The sequence below is a fragment of the Fusarium poae genome (genome assembly GCF_019609905.1).
Source record: "Fusarium poae strain DAOMC 252244 chromosome Unknown contig_1, whole genome shotgun sequence".
NCBI classification, from domain to species: Eukaryota; Fungi; Ascomycota; class Sordariomycetes; order Hypocreales; family Nectriaceae; genus Fusarium; species Fusarium poae.
Window position 1 is genome coordinate 1,688,455 of NW_025408659.1, and position 26,574 is coordinate 1,715,028.

General features: G+C 48.8%; 14 protein-coding genes across 14 annotated transcripts; 8 read left to right on the forward strand and 6 right to left on the reverse strand.

Annotated features, from left to right (window-relative positions):
- Positions 1–238: 238 nt before the first annotated feature.
- On the forward strand, positions 239–1,237 carry FPOAC1_013256 (uncharacterized protein; the record flags this gene model as incomplete). The annotated part of the gene is made up of 3 exons (XM_044857597.1): positions 239–328; positions 407–542; positions 609–1,237. The coding sequence occupies 3 exons, from the start codon at positions 239–241 to the stop codon at positions 1,235–1,237; spliced, it is 855 nt and encodes a 284-aa protein (XP_044701780.1).
- Positions 1,238–3,513: 2,276 nt separating this feature from the next.
- FPOAC1_013257 (uncharacterized protein) lies at positions 3,514–3,802 on the forward strand (the record flags this gene model as incomplete). The annotated part of the gene is made up of 3 exons (XM_044857598.1): positions 3,514–3,554; positions 3,613–3,692; positions 3,744–3,802. 3 exons carry the CDS (start codon positions 3,514–3,516, stop codon positions 3,800–3,802), a joined length of 180 nt encoding a protein of 59 aa, XP_044701781.1.
- A 73-nt stretch (positions 3,803–3,875) lies between these two features.
- FPOAC1_013258 (uncharacterized protein) lies at positions 3,876–4,619 on the forward strand (the record flags this gene model as incomplete). Its single annotated transcript, XM_044857599.1, has 1 exon — positions 3,876–4,619. The coding sequence occupies one exon, from the start codon at positions 3,876–3,878 to the stop codon at positions 4,617–4,619; it is 744 nt and encodes a 247-aa protein (XP_044701782.1).
- Positions 4,620–7,335: 2,716 nt separating this feature from the next.
- Positions 7,336–7,995, forward strand: FPOAC1_013259 (uncharacterized protein; the record flags this gene model as incomplete). The annotated part of the gene is made up of 1 exon (XM_044857600.1): positions 7,336–7,995. One exon carries the CDS (start codon positions 7,336–7,338, stop codon positions 7,993–7,995), a length of 660 nt encoding a protein of 219 aa, XP_044701783.1.
- Positions 7,996–8,344: 349 nt separating this feature from the next.
- Positions 8,345–8,878, reverse strand: FPOAC1_013260 (uncharacterized protein; the record flags this gene model as incomplete). Its single annotated transcript, XM_044857601.1, has 2 exons — positions 8,345–8,350; positions 8,408–8,878. 2 exons carry the CDS (start codon positions 8,876–8,878, stop codon positions 8,345–8,347), a joined length of 477 nt encoding a protein of 158 aa, XP_044701784.1.
- Positions 8,879–9,021: 143 nt separating this feature from the next.
- FPOAC1_013261 (uncharacterized protein) lies at positions 9,022–9,296 on the forward strand (the record flags this gene model as incomplete). Its single annotated transcript, XM_044857602.1, has 2 exons — positions 9,022–9,028; positions 9,061–9,296. 2 exons carry the CDS (start codon positions 9,022–9,024, stop codon positions 9,294–9,296), a joined length of 243 nt encoding a protein of 80 aa, XP_044701785.1.
- An 824-nt stretch (positions 9,297–10,120) lies between these two features.
- FPOAC1_013262 (uncharacterized protein) lies at positions 10,121–10,621 on the reverse strand (the record flags this gene model as incomplete). The annotated part of the gene is made up of 1 exon (XM_044857603.1): positions 10,121–10,621. The coding sequence occupies one exon, from the start codon at positions 10,619–10,621 to the stop codon at positions 10,121–10,123; it is 501 nt and encodes a 166-aa protein (XP_044701786.1).
- A 1,811-nt stretch (positions 10,622–12,432) lies between these two features.
- On the reverse strand, positions 12,433–12,798 carry FPOAC1_013263 (uncharacterized protein; the record flags this gene model as incomplete). The annotated part of the gene is made up of 1 exon (XM_044857604.1): positions 12,433–12,798. The coding sequence occupies one exon, from the start codon at positions 12,796–12,798 to the stop codon at positions 12,433–12,435; it is 366 nt and encodes a 121-aa protein (XP_044701787.1).
- A 1,156-nt stretch (positions 12,799–13,954) lies between these two features.
- Positions 13,955–15,746, forward strand: FPOAC1_013264 (uncharacterized protein; the record flags this gene model as incomplete). The annotated part of the gene is made up of 3 exons (XM_044857605.1): positions 13,955–14,075; positions 14,143–14,425; positions 14,573–15,746. 3 exons carry the CDS (start codon positions 13,955–13,957, stop codon positions 15,744–15,746), a joined length of 1,578 nt encoding a protein of 525 aa, XP_044701788.1.
- Positions 15,747–16,448: 702 nt separating this feature from the next.
- On the forward strand, positions 16,449–17,033 carry FPOAC1_013265 (uncharacterized protein; the record flags this gene model as incomplete). Its single annotated transcript, XM_044857606.1, has 1 exon — positions 16,449–17,033. The coding sequence occupies one exon, from the start codon at positions 16,449–16,451 to the stop codon at positions 17,031–17,033; it is 585 nt and encodes a 194-aa protein (XP_044701789.1).
- Positions 17,034–18,182: 1,149 nt separating this feature from the next.
- Positions 18,183–18,575, reverse strand: FPOAC1_013266 (uncharacterized protein; the record flags this gene model as incomplete). Its single annotated transcript, XM_044857607.1, has 2 exons — positions 18,183–18,365; positions 18,390–18,575. The coding sequence occupies 2 exons, from the start codon at positions 18,573–18,575 to the stop codon at positions 18,183–18,185; spliced, it is 369 nt and encodes a 122-aa protein (XP_044701790.1).
- An 855-nt stretch (positions 18,576–19,430) lies between these two features.
- On the reverse strand, positions 19,431–21,161 carry FPOAC1_013267 (uncharacterized protein; the record flags this gene model as incomplete). Its single annotated transcript, XM_044857608.1, has 1 exon — positions 19,431–21,161. One exon carries the CDS (start codon positions 21,159–21,161, stop codon positions 19,431–19,433), a length of 1,731 nt encoding a protein of 576 aa, XP_044701791.1.
- A 1,623-nt stretch (positions 21,162–22,784) lies between these two features.
- On the reverse strand, positions 22,785–23,546 carry FPOAC1_013268 (uncharacterized protein; the record flags this gene model as incomplete). The annotated part of the gene is made up of 2 exons (XM_044857609.1): positions 22,785–23,141; positions 23,202–23,546. The coding sequence occupies 2 exons, from the start codon at positions 23,544–23,546 to the stop codon at positions 22,785–22,787; spliced, it is 702 nt and encodes a 233-aa protein (XP_044701792.1).
- Positions 23,547–23,611: 65 nt separating this feature from the next.
- FPOAC1_013269 (uncharacterized protein) lies at positions 23,612–24,280 on the forward strand (the record flags this gene model as incomplete). The annotated part of the gene is made up of 3 exons (XM_044857610.1): positions 23,612–23,716; positions 23,741–23,832; positions 23,881–24,280. 3 exons carry the CDS (start codon positions 23,612–23,614, stop codon positions 24,278–24,280), a joined length of 597 nt encoding a protein of 198 aa, XP_044701793.1.
- Positions 24,281–26,574: the final 2,294 nt, after the last annotated feature.

Genomic DNA, 26,574 nt, shown 5'->3' on the forward strand with positions numbered 1-26,574 from the left:
AGCCTGAAAAGTACCTGCCAGACGTTCTCAGTCGATTAATCTAGAACGGGCTGTCTCCTGTAGGAGCTGGTTTTGGTATGAACCGATTTTAGTTCATCACAAGAGATGTTGTAATCTATCATAAACACGATTCGCTCACACTTGTCCTTGTGCTGAAAACATCGTCTGTCCCGATCACTTGCCAACCTACGAAGAAATACCGGAGAACTTTGCGACGTGAAGAACATAACACGAGAGCATGCCACGAATTGCCCTCGATCTGCCCACACATCTTATCGATGTGCCAGCTGGTCTCAGCAGCGAGCGTTACTATGTTCCTATATATAATGTAAACAAACCTCGCCATCTCCCACAGTCACAGCCACTCATGTCACTCATGCCAGTCCGTCGCTTACATTCCTTTTAGATCCCTTTTGGGGGTGCACGGGAGCTCCTGAGCCACTGGCTGCAGGACTGCGGCGTTGCGGATTGGCAATTTCACAATGACGCTAAATCAGGATGGGTCTGCCTCGAGGGCAAGAAGGACTTTGAAGCTTCACTTGGTTTGTCTTCACGTCGCCACACATGTCTCTCGACAGGATTGTGATGTCTAATTTGGGCGATGACAGACAGGTTACGGGAGATGAAGCGACTTCACCCAAAGCTCGAATACTCGGCCGTCAACAAGTTGGCAAGTATCAAACTCGAGGTCATCGATCACACCTCAACCCGGCCCAGGTTTGTCAGATTATATCCCAGCCACGCCAAAAAGGCACTGGGGCGTAGTGATGACCTGATCGACTGGATCAGATTGGACCTGCCTAACATTGACGTAAGCAGAACGCAGAGAGCCTTGCTAACAGGGCTCTCGTCCCGCCCGAACATCCACGAGTTGAACACATGGATCCGTTCGAGGCTTGGGTCAGATTGTCTGCTCGTTGTCGCCTCACGTATCGCTCACATAAGCTCTTCGCGTGTGTTGGTCTTCATCTGCACCCTAGCCACGGCAAACGGTTTATCTGTGGACAAGATAGAAAAGTTCCTTGATGGAGCAGCGTTTGGCAGCGAAGTCGTCAGTGTCCTCGTTGAGCAGGGCGACAGCCACATTGCTGCATCGGAGCGCCGACAAGATGCAGCGCCTCTTGTCGCGTTGGGATCGTCGAGATTGCCGCCTCGCTGGCCTCGCATAGTCTCGCGATGGAATCGCTGTCTTGCTGAAGAAAGACAGAAGCGTCAGTTAGAAACGGTCCACGAGTAGCATGCTGCCTGCCTGCTGAGTACAAGTTCTCGAACGAAGCCTTGCAGACGTGGGGGTCTTAGCCATGACAAGGGGGGGGGGGCTGCTCTGCGGCTATGGCCGTGTCAGACGCAGGGGTTTGACAGCTGGATCGACAGTCGCTTCTGCCTCTCCACATTATGTGCAAGGGCCCAGCCCGATAGCCTGCGATTCTGAAACTGCCTGTTTAGGAAGTTGAGGAAGGCGAACGAAAACCATCCATGATGGTTCAGCCAAGCAAATCTATCGGACAGGTGGCTTAGGTTAAACGAACGAAAAAAGAAAGAAAGAAAGAAAGAAAAAACGATAGAAATAAAATAGATATTAAAAAAACTGGATCGACTTTGGAGAACATCCAAAATTACCTGTTCTTCAGCGGTGGTGCCAGACCGAAGAACGCAGTACAAATGTTCTCGGCGTGGATGAACCCACCCCTTTTTACAGTTTCACTTACGTCCATGCTAGTCCTCTCTACATTTATGTCTCATAGTGGTGCTAGACTAAGGTTCAAGTGCACATTCACCTGCAGATCGTTATACGATATTGCACATACTCTTGTACCCAGAACTGGATGTAAGAACAAGAGTTGCCCCTTTTAAGTAAGTGCAAGTTTCTCTAGTCAGACACTTATACTGGCATATCTGGCGTACAAGAGATCAATATACAGGAAGAAGGAGAAAGTGATGGACAGGGTCAAGCGTCTCCAAGTAATGCTACAGGGTGTTTACTGAGACTGACATGCCATGACATTTGACAATATTGCTTGGAGGGACGTTGGAGTCGTCACTCATGGAGTCGTCACTCATGGAGTCGGAATGTCAGACGTATTAGGGACTGGTGAACAAACCTGATGTTCCCTGTGTGACTAGACATGACCCATTGAAGCCCACTGTTGCAGACAGGAATCCCCTGACTTCTCTGATCTCCTGCGTGGCTCATCGTTAGCCCCGGTGGATGGATATGGATATGCATGTATGTAGCTATATAGATACCATGCCGTGCTCGCCGTACACCTACCAAACAGGTCAGCTTTGCGAGGGCCCATCTTTGCAGCTCGAGGTGGCTACTGTCCTCATCCTGGTATCTAGCATCCGCATGGCCCTGGATACTGTACCGATATGGTACTCGGTTCTTCACGACCTTGCCTTGCGTTAACTACACACCCCTTCTCTGAAATCCGTCACCCTTACCTAGCGGGACCAGACCAGTGCAGAGCCTGGTGGTCTTTCGTTGACATCTGTCGCCCTCCCCCTATTATTGTTATTATCTCGTATGGAGCTTTATCAAATATCCAGTCTACCTGACTCGAGCCCAACTCAACCAGACGCTGCATGGTCTGTTCTAACGACTCGGTATTCGGAGCCAACTTGGTGGGACTACGTTACGTTGTTGGTCGTACAATCGAAGTTCCGTCGTTCAGAATCCGACCAGCCATTACCCCTATACTCCCTTGTCCTTCCTTCTGAGCCTGTTCCATCATCCCCCAAGAAGCAACGGTCCATAGCGACATTCCTCCTTTCTGGCGTATAGCCCTCCTCCGGCCCCGATTAAAGTTCTTGTTTCCGGTCCACTGGACAAGCCTGGATTAGGTCTTACATGAGCGCGAGACATTTCAGTACTGAGGTCCCACTCAACCTGGACCCTTGTCTTCGCCGATTTTCTATAGCCCACCTTTGACCATTCCTTCTCAACCATCGCCAATATTATATATATATATACATACATTGTCACCCAGCTGATTCAAGTCTTTTGTATTTTAGAAACCTCTTGGTTCTCAGATCGAGCTTAGTCACGACATATTACGATCTCTGCTTTATGTACAATCTAATCTCAACGCCTCATACTACCCATCGATCTTTCTCAGCCTGTCAGCGATCTACCCAACTCTTGTCTATCCAACTCTTATTTACTGCTTACCCTTTTCACCATTTTCAACATATTTGCCTCAAAGACACGTCGACACTTGCCAAAGACAAACATGGAACCAATGAAATCGGTCGGGAACGAGCCTTTTACCCATAGATATCAGTGTGACTGGCAGTTGTGCACAAAGGTTTGTTGCTTAAAAGTCCGCAGTCCGGAATTTTCTTGCTAACCTCTAATGCAGAGCTTTCGCCGAAAGTGTGATTTAAAAAGACATTATTGTACACATACTAATCACCGGCGTTATGAATGCTCTGTTAATGGATGCGGGAAAAGATTTATTCAGCGAAGTGCGTTGACTATTCATTTTCGAACGCACACAGGGGAAAAGCCGTATGAGTGTCAGCACATCGGTTGTGGCAAACGATTCTGTGATGTGAGTGCAGAACAACTCCAGTGACTGATACGTAACTGTAGCTAATCAACAAACGCAGGGTTCTTCTCTCGGGCGGCACCAGAAAGTACACAACAAAAAGCGAACGTATAGATGCGCCCTCGATGGCTGCTCTGAGAGGTAAGTCACGATAACCTCATCAACAGAATCCTTTGCTGACAGGCAACCTAGGTTTCGGGGAAAGGCTACTATGGTCAAGTATCAACGGGGATTGCACAGGCAAGGCATGAACCGAGATGATGTCGACCACTGCCCCTCGGGTTCTGATGATGACGAGTCTCCTTCCCTCTCCAGCACTCTTCCATGGCCTGTTTGCCTCGCGACGTGGCTTCCATGGGTCAAGCAGCAACTCCAAACGGCACGCTCCATCGTGCACCCTCTGACGCCGACTCCGAGACGCAGGTTTGTGGGTACCGTATGCCATACCGTTATGAGGACTGTCATGAAATTCCCACCGCTGTGCCTCATGAGTATCATGGGCCTACAGTGCACGAACAACACATCGACGCTCAACTTGGTCATCCATCCGGAGCCATGCCACACCAGGCGTACTACGTAACCGAGCAAGGGATCCCTGGCGTTTCCACGATGGCAAGCTCATTGCCTACTCATTACCACTTATCGCAACAAGTGGAGCCACTTGCCTTGGAGACGCCGAAGTCGGCTCCAGGAATTTCGGCGTCGATCCAGAGCAGCCCCAGCACCTTTTATCCAACCTCTGTTCCTGGCCCTATCGTCGAGGACGGCTTCTATACGTACCAAACTGCATACGCAACAGCGGAGTATCAAGCGGCTACGATTCAATACCATCAGCATGCCCAGCAACACACGGTACAGCCTCAGCAGCCGGCGGTGTCGGAACCACAGCATACACCTGATACGACTGAACAATACTATCCACCATCAGTACACCCGCAACAAGAGCAATGGACTCACTACGACCCTTCAATCGAAGTTACAACCATCGGACAGCAACCCGCGCACGGGAGTGTAGCATATCACAACTGGACCACGCTCCCCAAACATAATCCTTGTTGGTATTTTTGAAGAGTATATACCCATCGGAACTTTTATCGGAAGAGAGCTGGATGCAATATCGCCCAAAATTATCAGTCTTTCTTTAGGGCTTATAGGAGACGTCATCCACGATTCGAAACGCCGTCATTGCGTGTTTTGCGATACCTTGTGCGATTCGAGTCCAGCAATATTCTTTCCCCCTTGTTGTCAACCGTTGCTGCCGCAGCATCTGCAACTTAGGACCATAGGCGTTACGGTGGCTCAGTCTTACTATTCGGATCCTATAGCTTAGATTCTTCAAGTGACAGCCCATCATGCTTGAGCAGTATCCCTGATTTTGTCTAATTTGTTTTCTTGTTTTTCAGAGCAATAAATAGAACCACTACCTTGCATAAGTTTTGAGCATAATCCACATGTATAATACGACTAACTTGTTTGCTGTCACGGCAAGTGCTAATGAATAGTTTTTGCTGAGCCTGTCTTCCGGAAGCCCCTATGCCACAATGCCATGAGAGGAGCGATATCATGTCATGAAAACCCTCAGCCTCGCAACTTTCATTGCTCACTGGGAAAAGGCAAAGGCGGAAAAAAAAAACCATCCAAAATTGTCTGTTCTTCGACGGCGGGTCCGGACCGGGGATGAAGTCGCCCCCACTTTTACACTTGCGCTTGTGTCCAAAATAGACCTTTCTACCTATCTGTCTCCAATGGTACAATACCGAGATTGAAGTGCATACATATGTGCAGGTCGTTGTACAATGTTGCACACAAATTATTGTATACAGAGGTTCATGCCACGACCAGAGCTGATCGAATTTCTTTGCAAACCTCAACCGACAAAAAAAATCCTCTCTGTTGAAAAACTTCACAAGATGACGCTATTGGACACTTCTGCGCCTCCCAGCGCGTACTGGCCTTGCACTGTCAGCCCTCAGAACACGGCTCGGCCTGATGGGAGTCATGGGTCAATGGCTTTCAGTAACGCTCCAGAGCAGCAACACGGCTCGATACTTGACACGAGTATCTACGTCAACCCTGCCGCCTTACAGTTGACGACCACGGCACCTCCCCAAGACGGGCACATAAAACCAGATACACTCCAATGGGTTATGAAAGAACAGGAAGAACACGATCAGAGGCGTCAAGAACCCAGACAGCTGATGCCCGCTCCTATCCCCTCTCCAACGGTGGTTCAGGGGCCTCCCCCGGCCTCGACCGGAAGCGTCGAGCACCGGTCTGGGCAGTTACGAGGGTTACCCGCACCACTGAGGCATCGAAGACCGAGAACGTGCCAGCAGCAATTACAGATGATGACCACCTGGCGCTTCCCACATTATCAACACGCTCAACCACGGGGAGGTTTGGCAGGACATCCAAACAGGCAAAGCACCGGCGGAACCATTATCCCGCACCACGCGGGCCTGCAGAGAGGCGTAATGGTTCAGACAATAAATGGCCAAATAAGCCACTATCCGTCGAGTATTCGAAATCCATTGAATCGAAGGTCTACAATGCCGCGAGTTACTTTACCTCCCATCAGAAAGCAGTTGCCCGACATGTTTCCGGCACAAACAGAGCAGCTAGAGACGGATTCAACGATAGTGCAAGGAAAAGAGTAGAGAACATGACGTACCGTGTATACAATGGCCGATCGTCTCTGTAAAGAACTGTTGAAACCCTAGTCAGACGTGAAAATGGAAAGTGAAAAAGTGAAAACGTGGGAATATAAGATAAGAAAGTAAAAAAGTAAAAAAGTAAAACAGTAAAAAAGTAAAAAAGTAAAAAAGTAAAAAAGTAAAAAAGTAAAAAAGTAAAAAAGTAAAAAGTAAAAAAAGTAAAAAGTAAAAAGTAAAAAGTAAAAAGTAAAAAGTAAACGTCACCATCATCGTCACTACCAGCCTCACCGCCACCAGAGGCAAGCCCAGGTTCGGGGCCGCATAAGAAACGCAAAGTAGGTAGCTCGCGACGAATGGATTGACGTCACCACTCAATTATCAACAGATGACGAGGAACTGCAACGAAAAAGCACACTAAATTCAGTGACTGAGCAAGCCGATAAAATTAACTCACAGCTGACAAAAAACGAAAGATTGTGTGACAATACTATATGTATCGTCAGTGAAGTCTTCAAGCTTGGCCTCCCGTCATCAAAGACCCCGATACAGATTCTGGATCCCGTGCGGTTTGACGTCGATGGAGAAAAGATCCCGTCCAAACTAAAGAACATCCCGAAGCCGGGCGATGAGATATATATCCCCTTACATCACAAGAGTTCCAGCCACTGGACGCTCTGCGTTTTGGTATCCGAATCTGACTATGAAGCTGATTCCGGATCCAAGTCTGTTCGCTTAGACTTCTACGACTCTTTGGAAGATGCAGCACGTTCGGAGCAAGTAAAGGTCTTTTTCATACGGTGGATCAAAGAGCACTACCCTCATTACACAACTGCGTTCTATAGGAAGGTAGAACTCCAACCTCCTCACTTTTCACTACTCGGCGCGTCTGACCTGAATAGAAATCTGCACAGCAAAAGGATGGCACAAGTTGCGGAATATTCGTTCTAGAGACAATGAGGCGCTTTATTACACCACAAGACGTGACGCGAACTATAAAGCCGATGAATGTGAGGGAGAATTTCCTGGGCATGATCACTTCACTCGATACAAACTCACCATCGCTTTCGACGACATTACCGGTGGTAGAGAGGATCAAAGCATTGCATGGAAAATCCAACAAACCGACGATCATGGCCAGCTCACCTCTTCCCGCCCAGCAACCATCAAGCATCCTACCTTGTCAATATATCATCACCCAGATCAGGACACTGATCGTGTCAGAGGAACATCCATCACAGATCAGCTGTCTTGTGCCCAAAGAGAGTGCCAGCGGATCGCCGAAGAAGAAAAAGCGTGTCGGAAGTGAGCTTAGAGACGCCGAAAAGGAGTTGGACACTGCGATCATCGAAGCGGGGGCTACTGAGAAAGCGTTCAACACGATCTCAGAATCCACCAGAGCGGACGAGACAGTGAATCCTTTGTTGGCCGGCACGAGAAGACAAGCAGCAGAAGACGAAAATAGGCGGATCGCCAATGACGAGCGGAATACCCATGCCGGGAAAGCTCGATTGAGTCAGACCCTTGTATTGCTGAACCAGATTCACAGTGCAGCATCGAACCTTGTGCAAGCAGATCGAGATGATCGTGACGAGAGGATTGCAGAAGCGATGAATAACGCTCGACGTGTATCTTCGGAAGGAGTTGAGAGGGCGAAAAGAGAAGTAGAGGAGCTAAGAAAGCAAGTGGCGGATCTCAAGACAAGAAGGTTTGACATGGAAGCACTTGCCCTTGTTTGTCGCGGATTGTCAAATCTTCAACAGAAAGATGGAGGGGAGGTTGGCATGCCGTGATCTCGACGATATTCGTACATCCAGGGTGATATGGGAACAGCGACGAGAAATCTCGAAGAGGGTGTGGATCAAGCCGGTTTTGATCTGCTATCTTCTCGAAAATTTCTGTTCTTTGATAGAATACATGTTTGCCGCGCCGGAAGTGAATTGGCTGTTCTTCTGTTCTTTGAACAAGCTTGCACTCTGAGTTGCAGGGTACGGCGGTCAAACCGAAGACTCCCATTCACCATACAGCCTGATGAATCAGGACGAACCCAACTCGTTAAACGACTCATTTACTCAAGCGCCTTCCAGATATATATATATATATATATCATCCGCATAGGTGGCCAAAAAACCAGACCGCTCGCTAGAACTGCCAAGAATGTTCACTCCCTCCTGGGCATCCCGGTGTGCCATACACGCCACCTACCATCCATAACACAACGTCGACGAACCACCAGATCCCACCAGCACCGAGAGTCAAGAGCTTGAACACGGCTAGAGGCCAGTGGTGGGCGTAGAACTGATCGATACCAAGCGATCCCAAGAGAAAAGCAAGAAGCATTGCCGTTCGCTCCTGCCGGTAGCACGTGGCGGTCGATGGACGCTCATCAAAACCCCCCCAAGACCTCCCTTTCAGATCCAAAGGTTTCTCAATGGTGCCTGTTTGTTTGTCATTGGTTGTAAGACGATGACGCATAGCGAGGCTGGAAGGTGAAGTTGACATACCGGTTATCCCACAAGTGATGACTCCCAGTACGATCACAGAATAGACCGTCAAGAGCAACCTCCAATGCCTTTGCACTAGGCACATTCGCTCTCCTAGCCAGGAAGTGCTCCTGACATGTTCGGAACGATCTCGATCATCTCGGGTAGTACTCATGACAGCAGGAAGAGCCATTCGAAAGGCACAGCAATTACTACGGGTGGGGTGTTTCGTGAAGATATGAAGATGATAGCAGGGATTCGATTGTCTGGTAGCTTATTAGACTGGGCTAGGCCGTAAAGTATAGGTAGAGTTGAGAGTTGACCAACCTATAAGTGATGCTCCGTAGACTGCCTCTGATTTAATTCCTTGATGAGAAGAAGAAGGGAGAGAAGAAGAAGAGGAGGAAGAGGAAGAGGAAGAGGAAGAGGAAGAGGAAGAGGAAGAGGAAGAGGAAGAGGAAGAGGAAGAGGAAGAGGAAGAGGAAGAGGAAGAGGAAGAGGAAGAGGAAGAGGAAGAGGAAGAGGAAGAGGAAGAGGAAGAGGAAGAGGAAGAGGAAGAGGGGGAGGGGGAGGAGGGGGAGGAAGATGGAGGAGACGAAGTCCTGTGTTGAATTTTGCCGGAGCTGTTTCTGGCCGGAATACTTGCTAGACTTTTCATACTTTCACCTACAGCTGTCCAAACTATTGCCGATTCAGGATGGGATTATCGACTTTGGCATTCAGGCCATAGATGGCTGTCTTGGGAAGGGTAATTAAGGTGATGTTAACGATCCGGCGTGATCCCTAAGTGCCTGCAAGAACCCAAAGACTGTATGTAACCATTACTCTCATTGTCCTCGGATTAGGTGTCAGTAAAACCTGCTGATTGGTTCTAGGGTTAGTATTTGTAGCTTCTAGTTGTAAAACAATAATAGGTTCTTCTTTGCTCTTATGGTTTCTCATAAGCAGTCTTGTTGCTCAGTCGGATGTTTGAACCTTAAGTCTCATATGGATGAAACCTTGTAGTATAGCCCATTTTTGGAAGACTACACGGCACTGCGTTGTTGACATGATGGCCAATGATGAGCCCCAAGACCATATAGAGAGACCAGGCTGGACCAAGGCATAGGCTTGTGAAATGTAAAACTCGGTACTCGATACTGCCGTGACAGGTTTACGCTGGCGTCGACCGACACTGGTGTTCTCTACAGGGCTTTGGGAGAAACGAATGTCTGCATGACAGATATCGTTCAGAAGTTAACAACGTAAAGAAAGATCTCAGACCCAGCTAGTTAGACGCAGCTACAGCAGTAAATGTTTACTACTTGTGCATGTCACTGATACAAGCACCATGAGACTCACATCGGTACAGGCAAGTCCAGATCCCTTTCTACTGAATATAACATATCGATTCCCGTCCAACATGGCTCATAACGTACCCCCATTTCCAAACAGTTCACTTGCATATCACGCGATTTCGTACCCGACGGGGCTCGGTGGAGCGCGAGAACCTGTTCTCTCTTGTGATGCCGAGCCCGTCCTCCCGGTCGTGTACTTGATCGTAATAAGGACCTTCGGCTTCATCGTCATCCAAACAGCACATGGCAACCAAGGTTTTGATCTTTCGCCTAGCCCACAAAGATAACACGGTCAAAATGATGAGCAAGACGAGTATTTCTGAAGCGAATAAAACGATGAGCTCATTCGGGAAATTGTTGGTGTACCATAGTAATACGCCAGCTATGGCTTCCAGCATGGCGATATCAAATAAGAACAAAGGCACCCAAGACATGATGACGTCTGACCTCTCGTATCGACCGTTTACGGACCCGCAGTTGAATTGAAGGAAGCCAATGATGACGACGGCGGCGACGGCTGTGATGGCGGCACTAGCCAGTAGAGCCGCTGCCGTGAGCGCCGGGCCGCTCAGTCCGTCTGCTTGCGATAGACCAAACATTGTGAAGCCCAGAGATAGTACCGCTAGTGAAGCCACGAGAAGTAGAAAGCCATTGTAAAAACGCACGACTAAGCCAGCAATGGATGTTGGAGGGTCGAATTCTGTATTTACCGTGGGCGTTAAATCATCTTACGTCATCCAGTCAAGCAATCCGACATCTTTGGAAGACTCACCTCTAAACCTGTTCATTTTGTAGGAAGGAATCTGTGGGTTCGTATTCAGAGACCAAGTTGCACCAGATATTGGCGCTCATTCGTGGTGATATAATGCAGCTGATATACATACACGACCATTCTCGAAGCGATTGAGGTGATAATGGGGTACGACTTGCTTCATATTTCCATTCACTTGTCTTTTCGTTCCATATTCCGTCCATATTCAGTTGGTTTTTTTGCCGACTAGCCAAGAAATGTCTACAGTATAATCCGTCTGGGGTGAAATCGGTCTATACATCTGCTTCAGGCCTAGGCGTCTGCCATATATGGACGAATGATACCTTGCTTTGACTTCCCTAAGAATGAAGTGCCCCCTTTAAGCAAAACGAGTCAAGTACAGGCCACCTCCCCTAAGACCGATGTTAAGATCTGTGGCCGTGGTACAGTACTGAGCATCTGTACAGTAAAGGGCGAAATCGGTTGTCCCTTTTCCTCTGTCTTTGGTTCATACCCCACCGGACATTTTAGCCGATGGTGTGTTGATCAAACAGTTACTTTTCAATATTCATACAATATTAAAGTACTTTTCACCTCTCTTATCACATTGATACCCCTAACCATCTCTGGGAAAGATTTCTCTCCGTTGTCCGCTGTTGGCGAAACACTGATCCGACGGACGAAAGTCTGTCCGATGGAGATAAGGGTCACTAGGGAGCTGTGCGTGGTCGTGAGACATTGTGTACCCAGGCAGAACGTAGGCAGCAATATACTAACTTAAGCATAATTCAAACTATTGTATGTAATCTCAGCACAAGAAAGCCCACAACATTGAAGTACCTAAATGGCCCAACAATTCAACGACAGAAACAACTAACCTCTTCTCATGTTACACTTGCAACATCAATAAAACTCCCATATAACATAAGATGGCTCAAGACCAAGACATGTCTGACAGTCCCAAGCTGCCATCGTCGGGAACAAAAACCACCATCAGGTCTACAGAGACCCTCGCAGACAATGCGGACATCCCCAACATCGAGATGGGTAGTTTCGTTACCAGGGACTCAGGATCCAAACAGCGCCCAAACTACGGGTCAACGGCTCATGTTCATACTAAGGATGGTGGGAAAGCGCATGCCTTAGCTATGATCTGGTCGTTGGTGTACGGTTCGACAAACCTTGACATGAATAGGGCGATAAAAGAATTTCTCGTGGGTAATGACCGCTTGGTTTTCATTCCTTGCTAGTGCCAGGATCGCTCTTGCCATTCATGTTCACTCAGTTTTGTTCTCCACTTGGACTTCCACAACTTCAGAATAGTGGGAAAGCGTTTGAATATGAGGCTGCCAACTTTGGCCACACCCCACGGCACCGCTCCGTGCCTGCCATGTGCTTATTTATTTTTTTCTACCCATGTTAATTGAGAGGGGGGGGCGCATATCCAGGTAAATAAGTGCCATTAACAGTTGTCGAGTTAAACGTTCTATCTAATGATAAATGAATGTGCATATACATGAAAGATCTTGCCACATATGTCGCTCTTAGGTGAACATATTCACTTGATAGAATATTAACCCATGTCTCCCTGTTGACCATCTAGAGTGGATACCATCTAGACTAGATTCCGACGTCCGCTCTTCGAAAATTCTTCTCTCTTTAGAAACGTCTTTGACATGCCAACAATCTCCCTATCGTCGTGTTCTGCGCATCCTGTACACCTTGCATGTAGTGGATGGTATCGTGCAATGCATCCAAATCTCTGCCCATCTCATTCATCTTGACCTGCATGCTCAAAGTCAGACCTAGAGGACCGTATCCTATCACAGCCTTCGTCTTCTCGCCAGCCATCCCAGTTGGGGTGCCGGGTTGCCCAGTCTCGGCTGGCGTTGACGCCGGTATCATCTTGGGCAAAGTAGAGGATGTAACTACAGAAGGGCCCGGGTAGTCAGGTAAGTCTCGTGGAAGACATAGGACCGGTGATCCATCCTTAGATGGAACTTTGTTCAAATCGGTCGATGGCATTCTGGTCGCAGGACCTTGTACGATATAAAATAGATGGTCACTTCGTCGACCGAGGTCGATTCGTATCGCCTGAATTTATAGTTTGTTAAGCTGGGAAAAGGCGCATGCACAGGGACGAAGTTTCGGATTTCTGCATTGATTAACTAACTCTATGATCTATCGGATGAGATGCTTGTTTTTGGCTGCCCCCGACCCTTGGAAGGCTTGTCCAGCAACACGATGATAAAGAGTAAGTCTCTGGCAATTTCCTTATCAAGGCAAGGACGAGACCACAACTTGATATGAAAAGGGCAGGGAGAAGATGAGTGAGTAGTCAGTTCTTCCACGCAGGCAAGTAATGGGCTAACAGTATGGTGGTTTCCATAACTGGTTCACATGAACGTTGTTCAGCGACGAACACCTCAGCACCCCGATACATCTCATTCAATTTGCGTTGTCTCATGCCTACTTAGGGACGGCATCGTCCAAAGTTATCGTCCAAAATAACGAACTATCTGAATCAGCCAGGACTGAACGCATCGATGACCCCCGATAAAATGCTTGATTGGTTCCCGGACACCCGATTTCAGCCGCTCAGTATCAAAGCCGTTTGTCGAGCTAACAGAAAACCACAGGACTGCATCGGACGCACACATACGTAGTCCATCATTATAATTTTGTCAAAAATGCCCAAAATGGACCAACCGTGGCGCATACACGGTATGTATCACTGGAGCCGCTGTGACCCCGGCTCTCTCCAATCACTAACACCATCCGGATGGATGCCTTAGCATTTCGGCAATCATTAGCCTGTCCCATGGTCGCTCACTATTTAAAGGGTCAGCCTCAATTACTCTAATCCGGACCTAGCCATAGTTTATATTCAATAACGGTCGCCAACGCACGTTCCAGGCATTTTTGTGCTGTTTGTGCTGGGGGAGGGCAGGGGTCGTATTGGGGCCGATGGTATACTGTGCATGCGCCACGATTAGTCCATTTTTGGCTATTCTCAGTAAATTTACAATGACAGATGGCTGACGCTGAACCCGCACCCCACTGTATAAGAAAGTGGCATCATTGTAAACTTGATACTTCTTTCTCTTGTTATTCTGAAACCCAGAAGCTGTTCCAAAGAGGTTTAGTAAACATCACATCACCGCCAAGGGTTCACATCAATATGAAGAGAGTACCGGGTTCCGTTCTTCCGCAAACACCACCACCACCATCACCACCACCATATCAAACTGGAATAGGGTTAGGAACCATCGTTACCATCTACCTAACCTGCATTATCAATGGTGCGTTGCTGAAAAGTTTCGTCAAGGAAATCAGCTTCGTTGGCAATACTAACCAACATCGTATCAGGGTTCGACGTAAGTAACGTTGCCAACATCCAACCACAGCTTTATGAAGCTTTTGGCCATATCGAGTTTCTCCCTTGGATTGGACTTTCTTACTCTCTTGCAAACTTTGCCACACTGGCGTTTGCTCGTAAGATCATCGATTTCTTCAATATCCGTTACGTGTACATCGTCAGCATCGTCGTCTTTTTCGTTGGTGCGACTCTAGCGGGCGTAGCGAACAACATCTCCACGGTCATCGCTGGCCGAGCGATCATGGGGATTGGAGGTTCTATTTGTCAAAACTGGTGAGTATTGTCCTGTTCCTCCCTTTCATTCATTCCTTCTTTTCTTATTGTTTCTCGTTTTTCTTCTTCTTTTTCTTTTGTTCTTTCTCGTTCTGTCGCTCCCCGTTCTTTCGATATGGTGCATACTAAGGTGACCGGTGATCGCAGTGCGATATCATACTTTGCCATGTATGCAACGGATAGTCAAAGCCCTCTTCTATACGGCATAATGAGCGGGTTATGGGCCATTGGCCTTGTGGTAGGAGGCCCGGTAGGTAGCGCGTTTGCGGAGGGCTCGACCACGTCTTGGAGGTGGGCTTTCTTCATCAATTTACCCTTCTTGGGTCTTGCCATCATCTGCGCTCTGATCTTTGTACCAAGCAGACCGGCTTCTGATGGTCTTCCTCTGCGAGATCACCTTGCTGATACTGACATCCTTGGGATTGTCCTCCAAATTACTACAACTATCTTATTCGCTATCGCCGCCACCTTTTCTGGTCCTGTATGGGAATGGAACTCGGCCCCCTGTATCGCCATCTGGGCTCTCTTCGCCGTCGTTCTCGCTGCCTGGGGTTTTCAGCAACTTAGAAGCTACCAGAGTCGACCTGGCTATCAAGTGATCCCTATCACAGTCATGACACAGCGTCACATGCTACCTCTCTGGGTAGCTTCAGGCTGCGCTGGTGCCACATACGCCATCATGCTTTACTACATGCCGCTCTTTTATGCTTTCTCGAAGGGGCTGGGCGCGCTACAGCAAACAGTGCGGCTCTTGCCTTTCATCCTCACCTTCATCCTCACCGTGGTCATCATCGCTGCTTCTTTACCGAGACTGAAGCAGTACGGTGTAATCTACCTCGCTGGCGGTGCCATCACACTCTCATCGGCAACAGCCCTTGCGACTACGATCGCGCCAGGCGTCCCTGAAAGCAAGGTCATGGGCCTCACAGCTCTCGTGGCCGTGGGACTTGGCCTACACTTCCAACACAGCAATGCCATCTCCAACAGGATCAACAAAGATCTTCGAGATCGGGTTGAATGCGCTGCGCTCTTGAACATGAGCCTCATGGGAGGTATATCCATGGCACTGATCATTGCAGGCGCTATCTACGAAAATCGCGGCATGTCCTTGTTAAAGTCTGCGCTCGGGTCCGTAGACCGTCCTGAAGCAGACCTTCGCGAGGCGCTGGCAGGAGTTTCGCGTGGTACTTTGGGAGGGGGTGAGGCCCAATTGATGACTTATGGTGCGAAAGCGACGTGTAAAGCCATTTCGCTCCTGCTCTATATTGTCTCCTCCAGCGGCGCTCTTTTGCTTCGCGTGTGGAGCACTTGCTGTATTTGATCATGTGGCGGCTAGCAGGTCTGGGCCGAAGATGCATGCTAAGTAATCGCAAGCCGGCTGATTATGGTGGAAAGATGGAATGCGGCAAGACTAGACTAGTAACAGTGGCATCAACCAGAATGGAGCTCTTGACCAGCGGAAGCTGCGAGAAACGCTTGTTTCTGGATGTACTTCGTGCTGCCGTGACTGGGTTCTTGTATTGGATCTGGTTCGTTATGATCGATAATAGGAAACCTGATTCCAACGGCCAACCATCTATCACGTTCCTGAAACTCTCATCTCATATGCTTCCATTCAAATTCCATTGCGCCGTGCGTAGGGAGACCAGTATGGCCTACCCTGAATAATTAAATGAAAACAAGATGGCAAGGTATGGTATGGGATGTTGAAGCCGCACCCGGCTACATAAAGACGTACCGTTGACTATTACATAACATAACATGAGCTTGCTTGCCGCGTTGAGCTTTTCTCCTCTTTGTGCCATTCGTAATTTGCCAGTACTGTAACTTGCAAGATTACTTTTCACTACTTAACCGGCTGGGCCCCGGACGCAACCCAGCTCAGTGTACATGTGCCTTTCCAACAAGATTCAAATCACCGTTCGACTATCCACGTGATCAGATCGCTATCATATCTGTATATTATCAGTTTTATTTGACATTCTTCAACTGTAGCCACAAGGCTACCCGCACCAACACGAACATGGCCCAACCACCCGGAAATTACCCTCTCAACTTCTTCTATGAAGACGACTTGCCATGTCGAAGAATTGCTGAGAGCCTAGCTTCTTTCCATGGAGAAGCGATGAAACGTTCTGATACGTATCATGATATGGTACATGCAGTCTTTCAATCGGGCAACATAGACGTTTACATCCGTGATCAACTCGAACATGGTTCACTGCGAGTGATTTGGTCCTTTGACCCGAGATCTGGCACATACCCTACAAGAGTAGACATATCTCGCAGAGACATCGAGGCCCAAGCCTGCAAGGCATCCAAAGAGGAGTACTCAAAGGTTACTAGGATGTTAGCCATCAGTTTCCTTATCGGCGGCGTTCGCAAAGCCTTTCGATTTAGTATGCCGGGGAGCCCAGCGGATACTGCAGAGCGACACGAGCCCGAAGACGATATAGCCGTTACACGCGAGCATAACTTGATGTTGCAAGGTGAACCAAACGACATCACCTTCCTAGACGCTGGAGGAGTAGATGTATTGAGGGCTTCGTCCATGGACGTGATTAGTCGTATTTGTCAAGAGATTCGAGAACACCATATACTTTTATGATAGGACGGGAACATTTCACAGTGGCGAGGTACTGTATTTGGGACGAGTGTTTAGCAGCATCAAATCATAGGAGCATAGCATATTCTAGTGAGGAGTAATTCCATCTGGTCTCCTTCTCTGGCCGTGAGTTCTTTGAGTTGAACAAATGTAGAGCTCCTCAAATGATTTTCATCCATTTCTCTCCCTCGAAGAATCCTTTCCAAAGGCTCTAGATGATGACGTTGTGTGACGCGCGTTGTTATGATGCGCAGTCATGCCGGATGCACTTGTGTGTAAGAATTCAGTTGTTCATTGTTGTTCTTCTATTCAAGAATCATCAAGGTCTTTTATACTTGAGTTATCCTTGAGTTCTCGAATCTTCTATGTAGTATTAACTTTGATCATGATGTGAGGGGAAACCTTGGTACTTCCAACACTTTATCAACCTGAAGCCATTGAACTAGATGACTTGACAATATTGTTCGACACGTCTCAGGGACTTCGCACATCCGTTCGCTACTTGGGACATAGAAAAGTTCATACTCTCGATTCCGATAGGATCATAGGCCTCTGCGAGGGTCGGAGTCGATCATTGAACGATATCAAGAGAACATTCTTGCTCGATCTGGAATTAAGGGAGGAGGAAATTTTGCCTCAGTGTTTTTCGGTCCCTGGAGGTCCAGGAACTGTTCGCCATGGAAATTCTCTTCGACTCCACCAAGCTTGAATCAAACCATGTTCACGCAAAATGGGCAAAAGAAGATATACGAGACAGCGGTGTGTACAGGTAGCCTACGTAGGCATCTATCTAGGATAATGCCACGTCTCGGCAGAAAATTGACTCTTACTTCTCAATCAAATTCCAACATATGGTGGTGACGTCCAGAAGTTGACGTTCAATCACTACGTAACTCATGTTCTTAGGCCAGAACTTAATTCCGATTATGGAAAGTGGTCGATCGTACCTTGGCCTCTGTTTGGTGTCGTTTCGTTTCGTTTCATTTTGCACATTACCTCTTTGTACCATAGTGTTCGCTCATGATGTAAGCGCTCTGGTTGAAACACCATTCAATTGAACCGGTTTTTCATTACATTCATGATCATTATCCCCGTCTTTGTGGGTGCTGTCCCTGAGGTCTATATATGACCCAGTTCCCTTCCTATGAGGATCTATGCGCGGCCCTTCTCGTAAATTTTCCACGACGTTTTCTTGATCAGGTCTGCACCGTGTAGTCTTTTCTCTGTAATCTTCTGCAATTTGTCTCGAACGCGCTTCGTAGTCGTGACTATTGGCATGTTTTCATCGTCCCTTTGTTGATCTTCATCGATTGCTGCCAAATCTCGGCGTGATCTCTTGTAGCATGTCTAGAAGGCTACGACCATGCCTTGGAGGATTTCTTGCATCATCTTCAACTCTTTGTCCTCTAGATATTCCTCAAAGGGCTTCTCGCCATGAGCGCGTGCACCCCATCGTGCCAGGCGACACTGGATAATAGCAAGCTTCAGGGGAAGTCCCTTGTGGCACAGCTCGTGGAATTGATCAATTGTAAAAGTCTCGTCCATGTTGAAGAATATTTTGATGTCTACGTATACCACGGTGCCTCTATTACCAAAGCGGGCCTTGTCAGCAGAGCCAGGTATCGGGGAACCCGACGTTGAGTCCGCTATCGCTGAAAGGATTCCTCTTGTCGCTTGGGCCGCATTTTAGATTACCTCGCCTGAGGCATATTTCCATAACCCCACGTGTATCTACACATGTACTTAACTAGTCTTCATTACGTAGCCTACCAGCCTAGATGCCAGTTTGCCAATCATGTCACGCACCACAATATAAGACAATCCCTGTTCGTGCTTGCCCCCTCGTTTTTCTTCTGGGCCCAGTCACGTGCCGAATTTGAAGTAATTATGACCTTCTGAGACGTGAGTGTGGGTCGAGTGTATAGAGAATTGGGGAGTTTATCACGACAAGACCACTCGCATCAATATACTATTAGGAGCCTCTGCCATTGTGGCAAGACCGCTAAGTATAGGTATAGCCTGATGTGGTGCTGACAGTTGTCAGGTTTTTCCGTCCTCCTACTGCGGCTGGCCTTGGCACACGGAGCCGTTACACAATACAACCGGAAGGAGAATTACACAATATAGAATTACTTCAATTAGACCGTTCCTCGTTTATAAACTATGGTACAAGGGTGTATCGCCATGAGTCCGGTACGACGATCCGCCACTCCCCTATTTCTATCTTCGTACACTATGTCGTCTATCAATATAACCGAGTCAAAGGTGACATAGCATACGGACGTTGTTGACTATGTCGCCAGACACACTAGTAGACTACGGCGTCTTTCTAGTCCGTGAGCAGGGCGCCACCGCCTTCAGCCAGCTGCCGCATGTATCTCACCGCGACAAAGCCCTCGGTCATCGCAGGGGCGAGTGTCGTTCCCACCCCTGGGTTCCAAGAAGCGCAACTGATGCGTTGCCCCCAGCAAACAAACCAGAAATCACGCTCCCGTCTGCCCTGAGCACTCTTGTGTGCTGGTCAGTCCGCAGGCCGCCTCGCGTGCCAGCATCACCGGGAAAGATTCTGATGGCGTAAAACGGGCTTTCCTTGACAGGACCCATGCATGGGTTTGGTACCACAGTTGGATCGCCGATGAACTGCTGGTACCTGTCCTCACCTCTGTGGAAATGTTTATCTATACCTTGATGACACATTGTATTCCACTCGCTTACTGTCGCCTGCAGGCTGTGCTTCGGCACCCCTATCTGCTCAGCTAGGCCGTCAATAGTATCCGAGTGCAAGAGCAAGCCTCGTTCGATAGCCTGATCAATCTGCCAGACGGTCTTGAGGCTCCCGATGGGATATCTTTTCCGGTATCTCTGGTCAAAGACAAGCCAGAATGCGGCCGCTTCTGCGTCCTCATTTGCTCTCTCATACATGGACCTAACGGCCTCGCCGTAGGGCTGGGACTCGGAGAAGAAGCGGCGGCCCCAGCCATCGACTACTATGGAGAAGGGCTTGGATATGGCAAACATGGCTTCCGTCACTTTTCCCGTCCTAGGATCGACCATGGTGGGAATACCCCAGACTTGACCAAGCTGTGCACTACCAGCGCCAATCTTCAGCCCGGCTTGCAGTGCGATGCCAGCGTCCCCGTTAGATGCTAGACTCCATTCAGCCCTGGTTGACATGACCGAAGTTGCCCCCTTGGCGGTTGTTCTCCCTAGATATGCATCCCTCATTTTCTGGTTCTGGGAGAAACCTCCTGTGGTTAAGATCACACCCAATGATGCGTGTATGTCAACGTGTTCCTCACCGCCTCTGCGGTGAACTCTTACTCCTATCACGCCTCCATCGTGATCGGATAGCAAGAGTTCGCTCAGCTCCAAGCCAGTCCAAATCTCTACGTTGTCGTGTTCCATGCACATCTTGAGAAGCTGGGCAATGAGCGATCGCCCCATGGACATAGGCCTCACCATTCCTTTCGGAAGAGCCGAGGCTTCCGCAGGATAAAGGCTGGAAGAACGCAACCTTGTCAAGACCCGGAAGTCCTCAAACCTAGGGACCACAGGCACGCCGTCTGGCTTCGGGAGGTATTTCTGGTAATGGCCCAGGCTTGCCGCATCGAAAACCGCTGGGTCCAAGGTGCGGCCATGCTCGACCGCACCGTCAACGTGCGGGTGATAGTCTGGGAACTGGGACGGTTTGGCCATCCATCGGAAGCCCTGGTCTCTAAGGTATCTCATCATCTCGGGCCCCTGCGTCAAGAAAGCGTCGAGGCGCTCATAGCGCAGGTCCACATTAACGGCTTGTTCCTCAAGGACCGGGCTTCCAAGTTTTGCCACAGCATTGATGTAGCGCGCGGCTTGTTCTTTGCTATCTTTGATGTCATTTTCCTGCATGAGAAAATTGTTGGGCATCCACATGCAGCCACCGGACCTGAAAGTTGTGCCGCCAACATGATCTTCCTTCTCTACCAGGATGACTCTGAGGCGCCGACCATCCGCCGCTGCCGCCGCTACCGCCGCAGTCAAGCCGCCGGCGCCGGCGCCCATTATGATGATGTCGCATTTGGTAACTGCTGTTCGTTGATGGTTGGCCGTTTGGTGATGACGACCAAAGTCTTCATGTGCTGCGGCGCATGCCATCACTTGGTCATGCGGGGATATGGCTTGGTTCATTTGTTTGTTCGTCGACAAGTTAGATGGAAATGCGGTTCTTTCATAGGCTGATTCTCTTCCTATATCGAATTGAAGTTATTGAGATGCCTTGGCTTCATCTTATACAAACTATACGCACAGTTCCTGCGTCACCATTCACATACGTTCAGCTCGATCTACGGTGGTTATTGAGGCTGTTCAAAATTGGATCTCAGTCGTCAATATCGGGAGGAACTACTCTTGCACACTTTAGGCCGCACGACCGCAGGTCTCCCGTAACATCGAAGAAAGAGTGTAGACAAAATTGGCCGAGATTTATGTCAGGTTTAGCAGGGTACATATGGTAAGCACCAGTAGCAGTTGACCCTCGTCCACAGATGCGTCCGAGTTAAGCTGTCTTGTTACGATCGAATGCGCGGCAGCCCGTTCGAGAGGTACGTCTCTGTGGTAAGGGCATCGATCCAAAAATGCTCTCGGTCCTGAAACAGACAGGAAAGCTTGTCATCCCATCATATTCACACTTCCTGTCTCTACCGAACGCGTACACATGTAGTTTTCATCCGGATCACGATTGCTTGCTTGCTTGCTTGCTTGCTTGCTTGCTTGCTTGCTTGCCAGTATTCGTTCTTCTATTGTAAAGAAGATGTGAAAATATGTTTTGATTGATAACGCACGAGCTTACTAATGCTTGTTCACGATGTTGACCAATTACATGTGTTGGTGAGAAGTATTACTGTACTCGCAGTGAGGGGGGAGCAGTTAAAGCGAAGACCACAATTCTCAATCGATTGAGAGCAGATCTGCAAAGTAAGAGAAAGTTGCCGGAGGGAGTTGGCAAGCATTCTAGGAAGGTCGACTCAGCTCTGCCTGGTAAACACACGCGTATGCTCTACGACAAGTTGTCGTGGAAGGAAGCCAGTGTAGTGGCGCAGCTTAGAACCGGAATGGCGCGACTAAACGGATATCTATATCAGATCAGGGCAGCACCAACAGATGAGTGTCCATGTGGGCGGGCAAAGGAAACGGTAGAGCATTTTCTCTTCCGATGCGTGAAATGGACGCCAAACATGGACGCAGTACGAGCCACAATCAGATTCGCGATCGCCACAGGTCGCCTAGAACAGAGATGACAGGAATACCAGTAACCCCGCAACACTTTATCAACACTAACCGATAACCCCCGACACCCTCAAGTAGTCAACAGCAGCCATCGCTTCAGCCCGCCGACGATAGGAAGCTGAACACTTGGAGGAAATAGGCTTCAAGTTGACTTGCTACTACTAACATCTAGAAGGGCCAAGGAGAAATGCGATAACTGGACTGGAAAGGATAAGGCTAAATTCTCATCGGCTTGGCGAGAGCAAGGCAATAATGAGGGAGATGTATGTATTCTTAGCTTCAGAGCCCTCTGGGGGCTGGCCTGCCGGGCGTAATAGACTTGTGTGTGTGTGTGTGTGTGTGTGTGTGCTCGCAGTTGTAGATACAGTCTAAAAGCTAGACTCACAGGTGTCCGAACCATCACATAGATCGGTTGGTCGAATCACCCGTCAAGATTAGGGGTGTTTCCTCCTCTCTTTCTCTTTCTCCCTCTCTCTCTCCTTCCCTCCCTCTTTACACCTTGAGAACTAGTCGAGATATTGGGTCGGCCACCTCCCGATACGTGTTGCGCTTTCCATCTTGCTTCACGGGACAAGCGACTTTCACACTGTTTAGGCTTCGTAAGCAGCTGTGAGGTTTGGTGTTCCATTTCAGGTCTATACTCACTGCGCGTTCCCAATCCTGAGAATCCATGAGCCAGCCGGCGGGCGCCCCGATGGTGACAAGCCATTGTTCCTTGAAAGGGTCGAAACATTTGAACCGACAAGGGACACCATATGCTTCGACGTATTTGGCGATTCCATTATGTAGAGAGCGCAACCATTTTCGGAATATCGCTCTCCCATCCTCGATCCCACTCCCACCCTCGAACTTTAGGGCATAGTCAGTTATCGGGCAGTGTGGGGTAAAGCGGCCACGACCCAGACGTACCTCTCTAATGTTGCGGCTTATCGCGCCAGAAGGTCGAGGCTCCACACCAACCCATGACGAGCAGCCCAGGTCCCAAAAGCACAAGTCTACAGCAATGTCGTCGAACCTCGCAAGCCTGGCCGCTTTTCGTAGCAGGGCGGTTCCGTCAACGAAAGCCTCTCTCATGCTGAAGCGTTTGCCGGGATTCCACTTCTTGACTCTCCGCCGCCTTGTTCGTCGCACGGCCGAATGAACAGCCCGTTCCTCCTGTGGTGAGGTAGTATCGAGGCCAGGATGCTCAAGCTGTTGTTTCGTGGCATGCTGCACAGTATTGCAGTGAGTCTGCGCCAGGTCATGAGTGCTCATTGTGTCAAGGCTCGATTGCTCGCAGCTATGAGCAGATCCCAAGATAAAAATTGACTCGAGCACAAATGGAATCGTTTTGTACGTTTTTGGACGACAGGCCCCAGTCGCCTCCAGAAACACTCAATGCCGGCGACTTTTGGATTTTTGGACTTGGTGTTCACGTGCAGTTGGTTGGTTACCTAGTTGACATATAGCAAAAGGAGCCCAATTTGGCTGCTCCTCGTCAAAATCTAGCGTGGGCAGCCATGGCCGTCCTAAAATTGCCGATATACCCTGTGGAATCATCGTGTCTAATGGTCAATCCTCGGGATAGTATACATACGTGAGCATTCAGGTCGAAACCGGACGGAGTACCACGCGTTCAAGAACGTCGCCAAATCGCACATATTCGGCCACACAACCTTGTTGTGGAAGCCGAGATTGGCCGCCTCCAGTTTTGGATACTCACCCACGCATACAGCGGACGCTACAGGCCTTATTGTCACAGTGGCAATCAGGAGCATGTCGAACTAACGGCTGAAACTGGACAAACGCCAAAAGCTACCGTTGCCGATTTGGGACGGCATGAGCCTGCTTATGGCCAAATTTATCCGTCAGAGCCGAAGCCCGCACGTCGCTACGAGTCTACAACGCGGACCGATCAACCCTACCTACACGGAGCGCTCGCGCCTCAACGCATCTCCTCAATCGTCTTACGGCACGACCCAGACCTACGCATGGGAACTACATCATAGATATATGGAAAAGACAGTAACAAAAAAAACTACGAAAAAAAAAACTAAGAAAAAAAAACTAAGAAAAAAAAAACTAAGAAAAAAAAACTAAGAAAAAAAAACTAAGAAAAAAAAAACTAAGAAAAAAAACTATCTCTGACCGGCTTGGGTGGTGGGAGCTTTGCTCTACCGATCTTCACCTGCGGGAATCTCCGATCGACTTAGAGTGTCGGGAGCTCTGCTTCGACCGACTTTCACCTGCGATGAAGTGGAAAAGAAAAAGGAACTAAACAAGATTGCTGATAAGAAAGTGCTTTAAAGAAACAGAAAAAAGTAGTGGCGCTAAATCGAATCCAGTTAGAATGATTATGTGATGAGCACAAAAGCTGTCAAGAATCGGCCGCTTCTACGGATACTCGTCTAGCCGCTTTAGGCTATCCTGGGCCGCATATTCAATCGTGCTGCACTTTTTGGACTTTTCACACAAGATGTCATTTACTATAACGCCACCGATCAAACAATCGCCAGTAACCGGGAACTATCTGGCTTGTCGTCCCATTTTGTCCAGTTCAATCAAAGAAGCCGATTTTGGAGAGAATGGCATGCGGGCGACAGCTCGTCTTTCCCAGTTGTCATGTTTCCTAAGCCCGTGAAGATCATGCCTGGCGGCAACATGTAACGTAACGTAAAGAGCTATTCCACGAAGTCGCACGGCGATTATGAATGCTAAAAGCTTATCCGGAAATGCCATTTACTTGTTATGGAGCTGATTATGGGGGGAGATACCTGCCGCACGTCATGGGATCCCGACATGATCGTAAATCACTTGCTCCTACCCATACTCCACGATAGATCATAACTTAGAAGAGTGCAAGGAGATGTCACAACTCTGGCTAACAGTGCGACTGGCTATTGCTGTCTCGTTGCTACAGTAGGGTGCGGGTTCACCGTCAGTAGCCCTTCATCATAATTTTGTTGAATTGACTCAAAGCAGACTAGCTGCGGCGCTAATCCTAGTGACAGATGACGCTAGTGGGGTCATTGTTCTGTTGTTTACTAACAGCACTCTGATCAGCATCAAGGAATTAAAGCGAGGATGGAAATCACCTCGAGTCGGATGAAGGGATAGTTACTAACGAAAAGATCTATCACATGATTGAAGCTATAATAGGCTGGTCTGAATATTGGTACCCTATCCCGGACCGCCGACAAAGCAAGAGACAATTATGGCTGAGAGATGGTGGGGTACATTCTGGCTCGGGCTATGCATGGGTCGTTCGTCACACTAGTCAGTCCATCTTGGGACACTTTTCATAAAAGCACGATAAAAAAACAGCTGACGGTGAACCCGCACCTCACTGTACTGTCCCTTTCACAAGTCGCAGAGAGACCATTCAACCGGGCAAGTGGCCATCATGATCACGGCCAGATTCGTCCTTCTCCAGACCCAGCGAGCAATCTGGGAAGAACGCATACAGAAGGCTCCCTATTGCCCCCCCGCCACCACGAAGTCACAAGGAGGAGAAGGCTCTCGTAGACGTCCAAAATGCCTTCAACAAAGGCGGAAGGCTTGCTCGCTTTAGTACATACCTAGATAAGCGTGTCTTATGGTCAGGGATTCAGGGGCGCTTCCGTCAACAAAAGCCCCTCTCATGCTGAAGCGTTTGCCGGGATTCCGCTTCTTGGCTCTCCGCGGCCTTCTGCGTCGCACGGCCGGACGAACAGCCCGTTCCTCCTGTGGTGACAGGCCCCAGTCTCCTCCAGAAAAAAAAGAAGAAAAAAAAGACGGTGATTTTTGGACTTTTGGAACTTGGTGTTCCCCTACAGTTGGTTACCTAGTTGGTTACCTAGTTGGCATAAAGCAAAAAGGAGCCCAAATTAGCCGTTCTTCGTCAGGATCTAGCGTGGGCAGCCACGGCCGTCCTAAAGTTGCCGATATGCCCTGTAGAATCATCATATCCAATGGTCAATCCTCGGGAAACCCATGATAGAGGTGGGTCCAATGTTTGCTAGAGCCAACACCTCTTTCGAATCCCTGGTTGTGAATTCGATTTCACGATGCCGTTGTCAATCTTGTTGTTCAGCGTCCTATTTCTGCCTTCCGTTCTTCCGTAAATTGCTTGCCCCCACCTAGTGTCGACCGCTCAGCGCTGAGGTTACATCGGTAATGGCGATCGACTTATCATGTATTGAACCCATATCACGTGATACAGGAACGGCCCAAACGGACTTTTGATCGCCGATCTAGTGGCCAGGTAGCCGGGCCTTGAGCTCTTGGCGGCACATTTCTGCCGCTGCAGGATGCTAGCTTGTAT